Source organism: Lontra canadensis, unplaced genomic scaffold (genome assembly GCF_010015895.1).
Source record: "Lontra canadensis isolate GAN:19392208 unplaced genomic scaffold, GSC_riverotter_1.0 scaffold28, whole genome shotgun sequence".
Taxonomy (NCBI): domain Eukaryota; kingdom Metazoa; phylum Chordata; class Mammalia; order Carnivora; family Mustelidae; genus Lontra; species Lontra canadensis.
Window position 1 is genome coordinate 19276427 of NW_022631022.1, and position 13422 is coordinate 19289848.

Here is a 13422-nt window from a genome sequence, read left to right on the forward strand (position 1 = left end):
GTTACAGGGTGAGATGTGGGCATTAGAATGACCTCCCTGGAGGTAGGAAGGTAACATTTCCCACTGCTTTCAACACTAAGCCGGACAGAGCCTGTGGCTGGGTTCAGGCATAGCCAGAATGGGGTACCCTACCCTGACTCAAGGCTCAGCACCCTATTCCTCAGGTCTCTCTTGGGCAGCCCACCCCTACACAAGCACTCATCATCCGGAAATGCCAGGGTCCATTTCACATTTGTTTCTTTAACTGCACTGGAAACAGCACCAGAAGCAAGGATGGGAAGGATGGTTAATCTACCCTGGCTATTCATTAATCAGAGGGCTCCTCACTCCCCTGCACTAAGGTCCCCAAATTATTGTGTCTGGGCTTTTTCTCTCTGGCCAGTAGGCTGGCAGGCACTGTCCTGCAAAGGAGCCCAGTGAAAGCCCCTTTCCTGGACTTAGGGAGCACCTTCTGAGAGACTCTGATTTCCTCGGGAGATAGCTCTCCGAATGGTTCGGGGTCACACAGTTCTTTGTGGGGAGTCTCAGCTCCTCTGTTTCTTGGCTCTGTGGGCGACCCACTCCCCCCACTTCCTCTAGAGCTACGACCACTTAAGGTCTTACTACAAAGCAAGCTGTGAACTCGTTGGATCTGCATGAGACCTGAGATATGTTCTCATTCTGCCCGTTGGACTGATGAGCAAACGGAGAGGTTAAGGGGCTGCCTTAAGGTCACACAGCTCGATAGGTCAAACCTCAGTTGGCCTGTTTGTCAAACCCTGACCTCATATGATTGTGTAAGAATTAAGTGAGAATTAAGAATTAAGTGACTAGCCCAGGGCCACGCTCCAAGTAGGAACTACTTGCCTAGCTCACCCATCCACACAGCTGTTCCTCTACTGAGTGGGAGCAGGGAAGGGAGGAGGAAACAGAAAGGGCAGACAGTTGCAAAAGCAGTCGGTGGGCCTCCCTGGAGGACACAATATATATATCGCTGGGTCCGGAAGGATCAGAGAGAGCATTGCTGTGTGTCTCAAGGAAAGGGACCATGCTTCCCTGTTTGTCTGCCTATGCTGTGGCTGCCAGTGCCACGTCTCCCTCCTCTGGGGTGAGAAGCTCCTGGGAGGAAGGAAAGAGATTTGTAAATAGCAAGTGTGGCCTCATTAGAGAGAACGACATTATTAATAACTGTAGGTCCAGCTGAGGTTCAGGGGGCTGACCTTTTACCTCAGCTTCCCAGAGAGTGGTGGGGGGCGGTTGGTAATCAGTGTTTGGGGTGGGGCGGAGGAGGGCAGGCTTGTTGTGTCAGGGCACGGGTCGGGGGTGGGGGGAGTGTGAAACCTCCCTTCCAGGTTTTTCTATGTGACTTTTCTTTGTTAACCCCACCCAGGAAGCCCACAGAAGGACAGACTGGTCCCTTCTCTGCTTTTGTTAACACTGTCCCTTCCAACCATGATACCATTTCTCCTCTCCAAGATCACAGCCTCATATTACCTTCCTTCATCCGACAGATGCCTGAGAGAGCCACTTTTCTTCACAGGCTCTGCACATACATGACCCTCGGGGTAGAGAAGAAAAGGACAAGGTTAGAGACTTCAGGAGCTCCCAGCTGACACCCTACAGAGCTTTTTATCATTTGCAAGTAATTTCCCACCCAGTTTTGTGCAACACTCACCTCATGGTTCCCATTCTGGAGATGAGGAAACTGAGGCTCAGAAAGTTACAAAGTGGCTCCCAAGTTCTCCTTTCTTTTATAGTACAAGGTATTTAGGTGCTGCCGAAAAGGAATGGGCAAGACGCTGATTAAGGGGGCTACTGTCTTTGTGAAGTGTCCCTAAATTAAGGCAAGACTCAGAATGGGGCCGCAGAATCTTAACTGGCCCCTAGGGTCTCCCCCAGGTTTATGCGGGCCTGGGTGGGTCCCACTTGGGCTCAGCGAGACTGGAGAGAACACCAGGTGACCTGAGCACACAACCTGAGAGTCCTAGGCCCTAAGAACTGAGAATACTGCCCTCCTCCCACCACCCCTCACCCCTGCCCGCAGCAGCAGCAGCGCGAAGGTGGGCAAAGGTGGGAGAAAACGAGTGTTGTGCTAAAGAATGGAGAGGGAGAGGGCAGAGTGGTGAGGAGCAAGAGTAGGGACAAATTGCCTGTGATCTGAGCCTTGGGCATGACCCCCAGTTGTCACACACAGGTGTACTTTCCTGATGTGAAGATGTGGGAGCTAGGAGATCTGAGTTTTTATCCCAGCGTGCTGTGTAACCCTGGGAAAGCCCCAACCCTCTCTGAGTCTCTCCTCAGATCACTCCAGACTCTCAGGACCCTGCAGCTCTCAACTGATACTCTCTCCCCTCCCCCCAGGTGACCTCCACTTCCTCTTCCTTTTCTTACCTGCAGGGTCCAGCCCCTCCTCCTCAGCTCCAGCTGCTGCCTGACTCTCTGAACTTATGGCCTCCGGCCTCCTCTGCCCTCTGACTCAGGCAGCCCTGACCTTTGGGATCAGACTGGGTGGTTTTGCCCCATGAACTTGCTCTGACCCTTGGCATGTCCACCTGTCTCCCCCCTCCTCCACTGCACACACCTGTCCCTAGTCCTTGAGCAGCCCAGGAACTTCTAGGGACCAGGTTTCTTTAGAGAAGGTAGCAGCACCGAGGACCTTCACATCCAGAATTAGATGGCCCAGGGAGTCTGGGTAGATGGAGACAGCCTGTCCACCCCTCCAGCCCCTCTCTCTGCAGCATACCATTCCTGGTTGGGAACACTCCACCCCATCCCACCTCCCAGGCTTCACATGTTCAGGCCTGTCTTAGTGAGGGAGGTTTGCGGAAAAGGTTGAGGTACCCACTGAGGCCACTTACCAACCGCAGGCACCCTCATTCCTGGCACACTACAGTGATGGAGAAATCACCCCTTCCTCAGACACAGGTGGTACTCTAACAGGGACTGAGATACATTTGTCTGGAATTTGCCCTCAGGGGCCGCACTGAGATGCGGGGACAGACTCAGCTCCTTAATGCAGCTAGTACACCAAGGGAGCCAGAACACCTACTGCGTGCCAGATATCTTAATACAACCTCTTCCAAGCCTTTACACCACTACCACTACGATGTAATTCCACTTTTACTAAAACAAGGAAACTGAAGCCCAACAAGGTCAAGAGGCATGCACGAGGCCACGTAGCTAGAAAGTGGCAACGAATGAATGATCTAACGGAGTGAATGAAGGCGTGTGCTGGGCGCGCTGAGCCACGCCTCAGGGATGCGGTGGGTACAGACGGTGCGCAGCACGCGCGGCCGTGTTCTTGCAGAGCTGGCCACCGCAGGCCCTCCGCACCCCCGGGGCCCAGGGGATCGCGGGCTCCCAGAGGCGCGGCCCGGCTCAGCCTCCACCGCGCGGGCCGCCCCGCCCCCGCTCCGCCCCCAGCCCGCCCCGCCCGGGACCGCAGACGGCGCCCAGCGGCGGCGCGAACGGCAGCGAGGAGGGTGGCTCCGGGCTCGGTGCTCACCGCGACTTCCCGCTCAGGGCCCGGCCCGACAAGGACCCGCCGCCTCCGCAGGGCGGAGGATGCGGCCGCGGCCCCCGGCAGCAGCATCGAGAAGCCTGGCGCCCTGCAGGTAGGAGCTCGCCGGCTCGGGCGCGGAAAGTTGGGCCGAGTTTGCGGGCGGCGCGTGGAGAAGGGGCGGGTGGCGCTGCCCCAGGGCGCCCCTACCGGCCGGCCGGGGCATGGAGCACGCCGGGCCTGGGCCGAGGTGCTACGGCTCTGGGCTGAGGCGGGCCCGGGGCTGGCGGTCTGCGGGGCCGGGGGCGCGCGGCTGCTCCGACTTTCCCCGGACTTCGAGGGTCCCGGGGCCTGGGAGCGCCCCGCGGCGCTAGCGAGGCTCTGGCCGGATCCAGCGAGGGACTGGCGAGAAGGAGATCGGGCTGAGCCCTCGGGCCTCCCTCGGGGCCCGGCTCACGTGGACTGCCGGGGCGGAGATGAGGGGGCGGCGGGGGGCTGGGCCTGGGGGGGCGGCGGCGGGCGCTGAGGCTCCGCGGGGCCCTGGACGCGCCCTACTGGGACCGGACGGCCCTGCGGTTTCCTTGCTACGGCTTGACTCACTCTCTGGCCGCAGCCCAGGCTGGCGGGATCGCCCCGAGGCGGTGGCTGCCCGGACACTGCGGCCAGGCCGCCCCCTGCTCCTGTCTTCCTCGTCTTTGGGTGTCGGCCCTCGGGGCTGGGTGCGCGGGCCTTGCTGTGTGCACACGTGTGCTGGCCCGATCGAGGGGAGAAAGCAGTTCTGGAGAGGCGTGTGTGCAAATGTGGGCCGTGCACGTACTTGCAGGCACGGGTTTGCATGCGTGGCTGCGGCCTATGGATCAGCCTGCTGGGGTGCACGTGCGCCCCCAGCGCCAAGGGACAGAGCATGGGGACACCCGGAAGCCCGCGGGGTCAGGCGCGGCGGCAGCCCCAAAGCCAGGTTGGCTGAGGGCCCCAGGCACCACCGATATGGGCGGGGCGGGTAGGAGAAAGGTGGTGGAGGCCTGTCCTGCAACCCTTCCCCCAGGTTCTGTAGGGCCCAGAGCCTCAACTGGGGAAGGTATGAGGACCCCGGGAGGGGCCCTGATTCAACGCTCTAGGGGCCGGCCCCAGCCTGGCAGGATGGCTCTCTTCTTCCTGGTCTTTCCCAACTCCCAACTTCCACTGGCCTTACAGACAGTCGCTAGGAGATGGAAAAGCTGTTTGCTTCCCCTGATGCTTAGGGCAGGGAGGGCACAGTGGTGGTGGGCTCTTTTCTGGTACCCTGCTCTGAGCCCTGGCCGAGGTTGGTCCTCCCAGCCCTCAGCCAGCAAACAGCTTGGTGGCCCAAAGGGCAATGTGACCCTGCTCCCTGGGGTCCCCCCTTCCCCAAGCAATTGCTTGCCTCCTTCTCCGTGTGTGTGTGTGTGTGTGTGTGTGTGTGTGTGTGTGTGTGTGAAGGAGGCACCTACATTTTGGCTACTGGCTTGAGTGGGGAGGGGCCTCCCTCAAGGGAGTGTACACTGGGCTTTTTCTACTGACAGGAGGTAGTAAGGTCAGCCCCATACCCTTCCTAGTCCTCTGCTGACTCCCTAGAGCTCTGTCTCTCCCTCAGAGACTCCTGAGGGTCGGTCCCACATGGCTTCTCCTCTATTGACTGGGTCCCAGGGTGGAGGGGAAGGCTGTCTCAGGAAGTCTCCAGGGCAAAGGGCTTGCAATGGGCAGAGCCCCGGGGAAATAGACTCCTGGGGCTGGGGTGGGTGTGGAGCAGGCTCCAAGGGGCATGTGGGGGAGGTGAGACCAGAGCCAGCACTTAATTAATCCAGAGCTCCCCGTGGGGGGGGGACGCTTACTTAGCACCCCCCAAAATCATATAACTCCTTCTTGCAAGGTTGCTGTGCCCCAGGATGGGGCTTTGCGTCTGGGATGCAAATCTCTGTCATAGAGCATTGCTCTCAATACCATACCTTGATGTCCCTTCTGGTATCTCCTAGGGAGCATCCCCTTCTCTAGGCTAGCCTAAGGTGTTGGATTCTGGCCAGGAGAGCCAACTTTTTCAGAGTCCCACCTGGCTTCCGTGGTGTGGTTAGGCAGGGATGGGAGTGGGCCTTGGCCCTCCTACTACCCTTGGCTTTTCTTGTCCACAAGATGTGTTGGTCTCCTTATGAGACTGTGGTTGTCATTGGCCACCAGCCAGAAGGGAGGAGAGGGCTGGAAGAAGGGGCTGGTCATGGCTTGCACCTGACCCATGGCCTAATCATAGCAAGAGGGAGCTGATTCATCCTTTCTCAGCCACCTGAGGGTTTCGGGAACAGGGTGCTAGGGGAAGTAGAGGCAGGATGATGTGGCCTGAGAAGGCTGGCCTCAGGTGACCCTTCATGGGTCATTGGGTACCTGCTGCCTTGAGAAAGCCCGGGCTTGACTTCTCTGGGCCTGGGTCTCAGTCCTTGCTTTCTTTCCCTTGCTTCAGGGACTTAGTCTTGCTCTGGCATTCAGTGTTTCTGTCAGGCAGTGGGGGAAGTAGCCCTAGCACTCTGTGGTCCTTGGCGACTCCCTCCCTGGACATTTGCGTCCTCCCACCTCCCTACCTTCTTGTCCCTGGGGCCGTGCTGCTGCCCTTGCATGCCTTGAATAGCCAAGGGCCCGGGAGGGGCTGGGATGGAACCCAGGCTCTCCTCCTGGACACTTTGGGACCTTCCTGCTGGTACCACAGCACCATCTACTGGACAGCCTTGGCTCTCCTGCGGGGGGCCAGGCCCCTGTGAAGCCCTGCTGCGCCCTGCTTCTCTTGGGGAATAGCCCTACCCTGTGGAACCGAGCCCGGTATCTGTGTTGCTCTGGGCCTAGGGACCTGGGTTCCAGGCTCGGCTCTGAGATTTTTGGCAAGATTGGCCAGTCAGACAGACCTAAAGAGTGTCTTGGGAAACCTGAATGCATAGACAATGTCCAGTTCCACATCTTGGCTGTAGTGGGCATCTTGAGATCCTTATGGCATAGGGAATAAGAGCTGTAGGGGGAGGTAGGAAGCCTTCCTCTAGTCCCATCTCCTTTATCAGTGACTGGGATGAGTAGGTCTCCTCGTCGGTGTATGGGGAACAGCGGTAGCCAAGCGAGTGGATCCTCAGACTGCCTGCAAAGTCGGAAACCGCAGGAAAGGGGTCTGGGGAGTCACGTGGGGAGAAGCTGAACAGAAGGGGCTCCTGGAGTGGGACTAGGGGGATGAGTTGGAAACCTTTGTGTTGTCTGATTCATGCATTCATTCATTCATAGGCTTTATCGAGCATCTGCTAAGTGCCAGGTTCTGAGGTGCGGCGATGAGCCAGTGAGAGCAGCAGCCCTCACTTGCTCTCCTGTAGCCTGTTCTGACAGCCCCTACCTTTCTCTCTCTCCCAGGTCTGCAGTCGAGTAGCTGGGGCCCCTGAGGGCTTGAAGCCTTCACAGTGATGGCGGAGAAGCGGCCCCTGGGGACCCTGGGGCCTGTGATATATGGCAAGCTGCCCCGCCTGGAGGCAGACTCTGGACCTGGGCACAGCCTGTCCTCTTCTGTTGGTAACCAGGACCCCTGCAGCTACAAGGGTGCCTACTTCTCCTGCCCTATGGGGAGTGCTCCCAAGGCAGGGTCTGAGCGGTTGGCATCTTGGACCCCATATCCACCCTTGTACCCCACCAGCATGGCAGGACCCCCTCTTCGGACAGACAGCCTATTGACCAGTTGCCTGCTCTACCGCCCAGCAGCAGAAAGCTCTGAGAAGGTGCAGGACCCTGGCCCTGTTGAGCTCCTGCCCTTTGGTCCCCAATCTCATTCCTACCCAGGCCCACCGTTGGCAGCACCCAAACCTGTCTACCGCGGCCCTCTGTGTTACGGGCTCTCGGCTTGCCTGGGGGATGGGGCGGCGAAGCGGCCACTGGATGTTGACTGGACGATGGTGCCCGGACCCCTCTTACCCCCAGCTGACCCGTCTTGTTCTCTGACCCCAACTCCTGGCAAGGGCCAGTCCCTAGATGGCACCTTCTTGCGTGGTGTGCCAGCTGGGGGATCTGGCAAGAACTCAGTGAGCTTCTCCCCGTGCCAGGCATTTCTGGAGAAGTATCAGACCATCCACAGCACAGGCTTGCTGGCCTCCAAATATGCAGGTCCTTACCCTGGGGACCCCAAGCAGGCATTGTCTGACGGACCTCCCAGTCCATGGACCCAGCTGGCCCAACCCCTGGGGCCAGCCTGCCAGGATACAGTGCCTACCCACTACCCACTCCCTCACCCTCCACAGGCCCTGCCTTGCCCACCAGCCTGTCGCCACCCGGAGAAGCAGGGGAGCTACAGCTCAGTGCTTCCCCTACAGCCTCTGGGAGCCCACAAGGGGGCTGGGTACCCAGCTGGTGGGCTGAGCAGCCCCTACCTGAGGCAGCAGGCTGCCCAGGCACCCTATATGGCCCCAGTGGGCCTGGACACTTTTTCCTACCCCTCTGCCCCACTCCCCGCACCGTCACCAGGCCTCAAGCTGGACCCACCTCTTGCTCCCCGGTGCCCAATGGACTTTGCCCCCCAGACACTGGGCTTTCCTTATGCCCGGGATGACCTCTCTCTCTATGGAGCATCCCCGGGGCTTGGAGGGACGCCGCCTTCCCAAAACAGTGTACAGGCTGTGCCTTCCAGTGTGCAGCCCAGTGCCTTCCAGCGAGCATGCCAGTCCCTGCCTGCCAGCCAGCCCTGCTCAGAGCCCGTGAGGCCTGTGGAGAAGCCAGTCCGGGAAGCAGAGGAGAAGGTGTGGCTGCCCAGCTGCAGGAAAGAGCAGCTCCAGCCCCAGCTCGATGAGCATCCTGGGGCACCCATTGTCATTGGGGATAGCCCAGTTCCACGCACCCCTCCGGCGCTCCCACCATGCGCCCAGGAGCGCCAGTCTCTGCTGCAGAACAAGGGTGCTCTGCCGCCCGGCTCTCCGCCGATGCCGATTATTGACAATGTCTTCAGCTTGGCCCCCTACCGTGACTATCTGGATGTGCAGGCTCCCGAGGACTCGACTGAGCCTGACCTGGCCCCAGCCCCCAGTGAGAGCCCTGCCAAAGACTGTGGGGGGACCCTGCCAGCCCAGGAGGCCCCTTCAAAGGCTCCCTGCTCACTTAGAGACGAGGTGGCCCTGGACTTAAGTGTGAAGAAGCCCTCGGCAGAGGCTCCTGTCCGGGTTCCTAGTCCCGAGGTGCATGCCAGGCCCACGGTAGCCCTGGATGTGCCAGGTGTGAGGAACACAGTCTCGGATCTGCCAGAGCTGGAAAAGATAGTCACAGAAGCGCCAGGGCTGCCCGGGGTGCCAGCAGCCACCGAGGCCACCACCCCAAGGACCAACTTCCACAGCTCTGTGGCCTTCATGTTCCGAAAATTCAAGATCCTCCGGCCAGCCCCCCTCCCGGCAGCTGTGGCCCCATCGGCGCCCACCCCAGCCCCTGCGCCCGCCCAAGCTGTACCCACCCCCACGACCGTGCCCCTTGGTCTCCAGATTCTCACGCAGCCCTTGCCCGTGGCCTGCTTCAACATGGCGCTGCCCAGTCCTCCCGCTGTGGCCGCGGCCCCCACTCCCGCGCTGGCCCCCTCGCCTGCCCAGGCCCCAGCCCCGGCCCGGACTCCAGCCTCTCCCCCAGCCCCAGCGGACTCTCCAGAGCAACACTTTACGGGCCTGCACGCATCCTTGTGCGATGCCATCTCGGGCTCAGTGGCACACTCTCCGCCCGAGAAGCTGCGGGAGTGGCTGGAGACGGCGGGGCCCTGGGGCCGGGCAGCGTGGCAGGACTGCCAGGCTGTGCAGGGGCTGCTGGGCAAGCTGCTGTCGCAGCTGCAGAGCTTCGTGTGCACGCAGCAGTGCCCCTTCCCCCACGTGGTGCGCGCCGGCGCCATCTTTGTGCCCATCCACCTGGTGAAGGAGCGCCTCTTCCCCCGGCTGCCGCCCGCCTCCGTGGACCATGTGCTGCAGGAGCACCGCGTGGAGCTGCGACCCACCACGCTGTCCGAGGAGCGCGCGCTGCGTGAGCGGGCCCTGCACGGCTGCACCTCGCGCATGCTCAAACTGCTGGCTCTGCGCCAGCTGCCCGACATCTACCCCGACCTGCTGGGCCTGCAGTGGCGGGACTGTGTCCGCCGCCAGCTGGGTGAGCATGGGGCGGCCCCAGTAGCCACCGGAGCTGTGTGAACGAGTGACAGGTGTGTGGGCTGTGTGAGTGGTCACAGCCGGGCCAAGGGACTGCCTGGGACTCAGGGCAGGGGAGCCCAAGAACTGGTGCTGCGGAGGGGCCTGGCCATCCCCGGGGAGGCCCTGTGGACCCCCACCCCCACTCCCACCCCCACCCCCCATCCCTCCTCACTCCAGCACGACCAGGGCCTTCATGGCCTCTTCCCTAAGCCTGTGAGCAGGCCTGCTGCTCTGTCCCTGTGGAAACTTATCTTAACTTTCCCCAATGCTGCAGCTTTCCAGTTTCCCTCCTTTGCTGGGCCTTCTCCCACCTCAATGTAGACTTCTCCTTTGGGTTCTAGGGCTTTGATGAGGCCCTGTTCTCTATCTGAGGTCTCTTCCTCCTGTGTCTGTGTCCCACCCAGCTTCCCTTCTTCTGAGCTTGAGCCCTGAAGTACTAAATGCATGCTGGCCTTTTGCACTCAGTTTCTCTCCGACCCTTAACTCCTCCCAGACCCACACTCCTAAGCTTTCCCCTAAATCCTTTGCCTCCCACCCCACCTTCTCCCCTTCAGTAAATAGTACCTGATTCCCGACAGTAGGCAGGGGTCCTCTTCTCCCTCCAAACACGGTTGCCTTTTGAATGTGCCGTGTTTCAGTTGTCCCAGTATTTATGGTCACGGAAGCGCCCCCATAAGTCGGAGCGATGTTCCTGGTTTGCTTTTCCCCTACTAAAAGACGTCTCATGCGTACTGTTCTCCATCTTGCTCTTTTTCTGTTCTGAAGCATCATGAGCTTAGGTTGCTTGGCCCTGCTCTGGGCAGCTGCTGCGTGCTGTGTACACTCAACTCCTGCTGGGACTTTGCTGATGGTGCCAGGTGTGCCCATCGTGGCCTTTTGTCCATCAGGACACCTGGCACATGGAGGCCTGAAACTTGCTCTATAGCCTTCCCTCGATGCTCCGCCATCCTGCCACCAAGCTCTGTCTGTGCTGTGTCTCCACGGAAATGGTTTCTCGTCCCCTCACCACCTGGCAGCTTTGCCCTGGGCCCTTACCTTGTCCTGGCTCCACGTCAGGGTGGGGAAGGCGCCTGAGGCAGTGAGGCATACATGTGGAACTTGGGGTCTAGGTGACAAGCATTGCTTACTCTTGAGCACTTAAGTTGGAGCACTTGCCCAAATGGGTGCGAAGAGAATGTACACGGGAGTGTTGTTGAACGGGAGGTGGGGGGGTGGAGTGGAGTGAGGGGCATCATGCATGGCTCAGAGGCTCCAGCCCAGTCTTCTTCCTGGACAGTTGGGCTTTCAAGCCCAGAGAAGACAGGGCCGTATTTTCCGGGCTGCCTGCTGGGCACTCCACAGTCCCCTCCTGCCCTCTCCAAGCTTGGAAGAGTCTGGGGCCTAGTGCAGAACTGACTGGGACCCAGGTTCTTCCTGCTGCTGGCTGGATTTGGTGCCCCAGTCACTCCCTCCCTGAGCTGTGAGTACTTCCCCGATCCGGGGGGGGGGGGTCCACCCTTCTGTGGGTGTCCTTCGTGTTCTTCCTGACAGCCTCACTTGCCACGAGGTGTGCTCTTGGTCAGAAGCCCTCTTCTGCCCCCTCTGCTGCTTCCTCCACTCCTGGGCCCTGGAGGTGGTCTGGTAGAAGGATGTCACTCTTAGGTGTAACAGGGCCCCTCTCTCCATGCCCCAATTTCCCTGCCTGTACAGGCCAGTGGTTCCTGTCTTGTTGGCCCTTTTCCTTTGGTTCTTGGACCAGATGCTTTGCCTGAGCAGTACCGTCATCTGATAGAGCCCTGGCGTCACCTGGGTAGAAGCACACCTTTCGGCTTCCGGCACACATGGGGAAGTCATGATGGCATGACCCGTGACCCTACTGGGGCCCTCCAGGCCTGAGGCAGAGTAGAACCACTGGTCTAGGTGGCTTTGGAGGCCAGGAGGTGGGACCTGAGGGTGTTGGGGTCTGCGGCCTGACTGTGTGTTCGTTTTCCAGGTAACTTTGACACTGAGGCTGGATCTGTGCCCTCCTCAGAACCCACCATGGCCAGAGATGAGCCGGAGAGCCTAGCCCTGGCCTGGAAGTCACCTGTCTCCAAGGCCAGGAAGCCAGGGAGGAAGCCACCAACCCCTGGCCCGGAGAAAGCAGAGGCAACCGCTGGGGAAGGGTCCCACGGTACCTCCCCTACCCCTGCTGCCAGCACCAGACCCCCCGGCCCCACACTAAGGGCCCGCTTCCGCAGCCTGCTGGAAACCGCTTGGCTCAGTGGCCTAGCACTGCCCACGTGGGGCCATAAGGCCTCAGGGCCGGACCGGTCTGTGCCCCACCCACAGGTGCTGGGTGGCCAAAGCCATCACCTATAGCCTTGGTGGCTGTTTGGACAGCTGCTGTGTGGGGGGTCACTGTCTGGACCCCATCCTTTTTGTAAGCCCAGCTGCCCAGGGCCAGGAGTGGACATGCCATTGGAGCTTCTCCTGCTCTGCTGCCCCCCACCCCCACCCCGTAGTGGGCTGAGAGCCCCTGAACTTTTTACTTGAGGGCCTTTTTTATTAGAAAGGACTACTTCCTGTTTCTTCCTTAGAGAAAATGTGTGGGCTTTGGAGCTCAACAGACTTGGGCTTGAATCCTTGGGCTCCTGTGTTCTTGCTGTGTAACCAGGCAAGTCACTTCCTCCCTTGAGCCCTCAGTTCCCAGGTTGTAAGATAGGACAACGCAGCCTACCTCACAGGGTTGTTGTGGGGGTGATGCCTGACACACACCCATTAAGGTTTGCTCTCTGCTCCCTCCCCAGGATGGGGGCCTAGATCCCAGCCAGGGCCTAGAATAGGAGGCAAGGCAAGTAGAACCTTCTAGAAAGTCTTTTTGTGTCATAGGACTTGGTTATTTAGGGTGGTACAGTGTACAGTGTGTATGACTTACACTTTCTAGAGTCATTTCCCAGGAAAGCCTGGGGCTATGCCCTAAAGTCTGGAGTTGGGCCCTGACCCTCCCCAGCCTGGAAGCTCTCTGGGGAGCCTGCCCCTTCCCTCCTTCACTACAGGGCGTGCCCAGATACAGCCTGGGGCTGACATCCTTGTTCTGGGCCTGCTGCTTTCACCTCTGGGAGGCCCCAGACCTGTCCTGAATTGACACCAGTAACTTCCTTGAGCTGCCTTGTCCCCCCTGGTGCATCTTTCTGAGAAAGTGGTATGTCTGCTAGAAGCCAAGCAGCTGCAGGGTCTCAGGGACTAGACAAGACAGGCTGAATGACAGCTGGATCCTGGGAGGTCTCCGAAGATACGGACTGGGGACCCTGGCATTCCCCAAGCCAGAGCCCCATCGGTCACGCCTGCTATGGGTGACCTCCTTGCAGAGTACTAAACTGAGCCAGAGGCTGGCAAGCTGGGCCCTTGGCCTGGCTAAGGTTTGTAAGAAGGCTGTGGGCCCGGGAGGCAGGCCATTAAACATTAAAGCATCTGGGTTGTTTTTGGACCTGAGGCCTGGCTGTATGTTTGGGCTGGGGGGTGTGGGGTCTCAAGTTTAATAGGCCATCACCTAGTCCTTGACAAAATTCTCCCTGCTCCCAGCCCAGAAGGTGCCAAGGCTCCCTGGCACCATTGTGCTGACTAGCTGTGGCCACGTGGGTCCTAGTCACACGCCCACTGGGTGGCCACTCCCCTGCTCAGGGAAAGCCCCTCCTCCCGAGACCCTTGGGGGTCATGGTGGTCTTTGGGTCTGTGGCGCACTGTCCCAGTGAGAAGTGCTGGTCACCATTCCCTAGCATGTGCCCCTCTCCAGCACCAAGGACATGC

The 13422-nt window shown here is 59.8% G+C and overlaps 1 protein-coding gene across 2 annotated transcripts; it reads left to right on the top strand.

The window, feature by feature from the left end:
- The first annotated feature begins 3442 nt into the window (after positions 1-3442).
- Positions 3443-13107, top strand: CUNH15orf39 (chromosome unknown C15orf39 homolog). 2 transcript variants are annotated; one of them, XM_032865090.1, is made up of 3 exons: positions 3443-3593; positions 6869-9665; positions 11627-11728. In XM_032865090.1, the coding sequence occupies exon 2, from the start codon at positions 6919-6921 to the stop codon at positions 9652-9654; it is 2736 nt and encodes a 911-aa protein (XP_032720981.1). In that variant the 5' UTR covers positions 3443-3593; positions 6869-6918; the 3' UTR covers positions 9655-9665; positions 11627-11728. The 2 variants fall into 2 exon arrangements, with proteins under 2 accessions (XP_032720981.1, XP_032720980.1); XM_032865089.1 differs by having other exon boundaries at positions 3445-3593; positions 6869-9613; positions 11627-13107.
- The last annotated feature ends 315 nt before the right edge of the window (positions 13108-13422 follow it).

Bases quoted from the DNA above. Each gene is read 5' to 3' on its own strand.
- CUNH15orf39 (XM_032865089.1), top strand. From the start codon at position 6,919: ATGGCGGAGAAGCGGCCCCTGGGGACCCTGGGGCCTGTGATATATGGC. The intron at 9,614-11,626 runs GTGAGCATGGGG...TTCGTTTTCCAG, and splicing joins CTGTGTCCGCCGCCAGCTGG to GTAACTTTGACACTGAGGCT.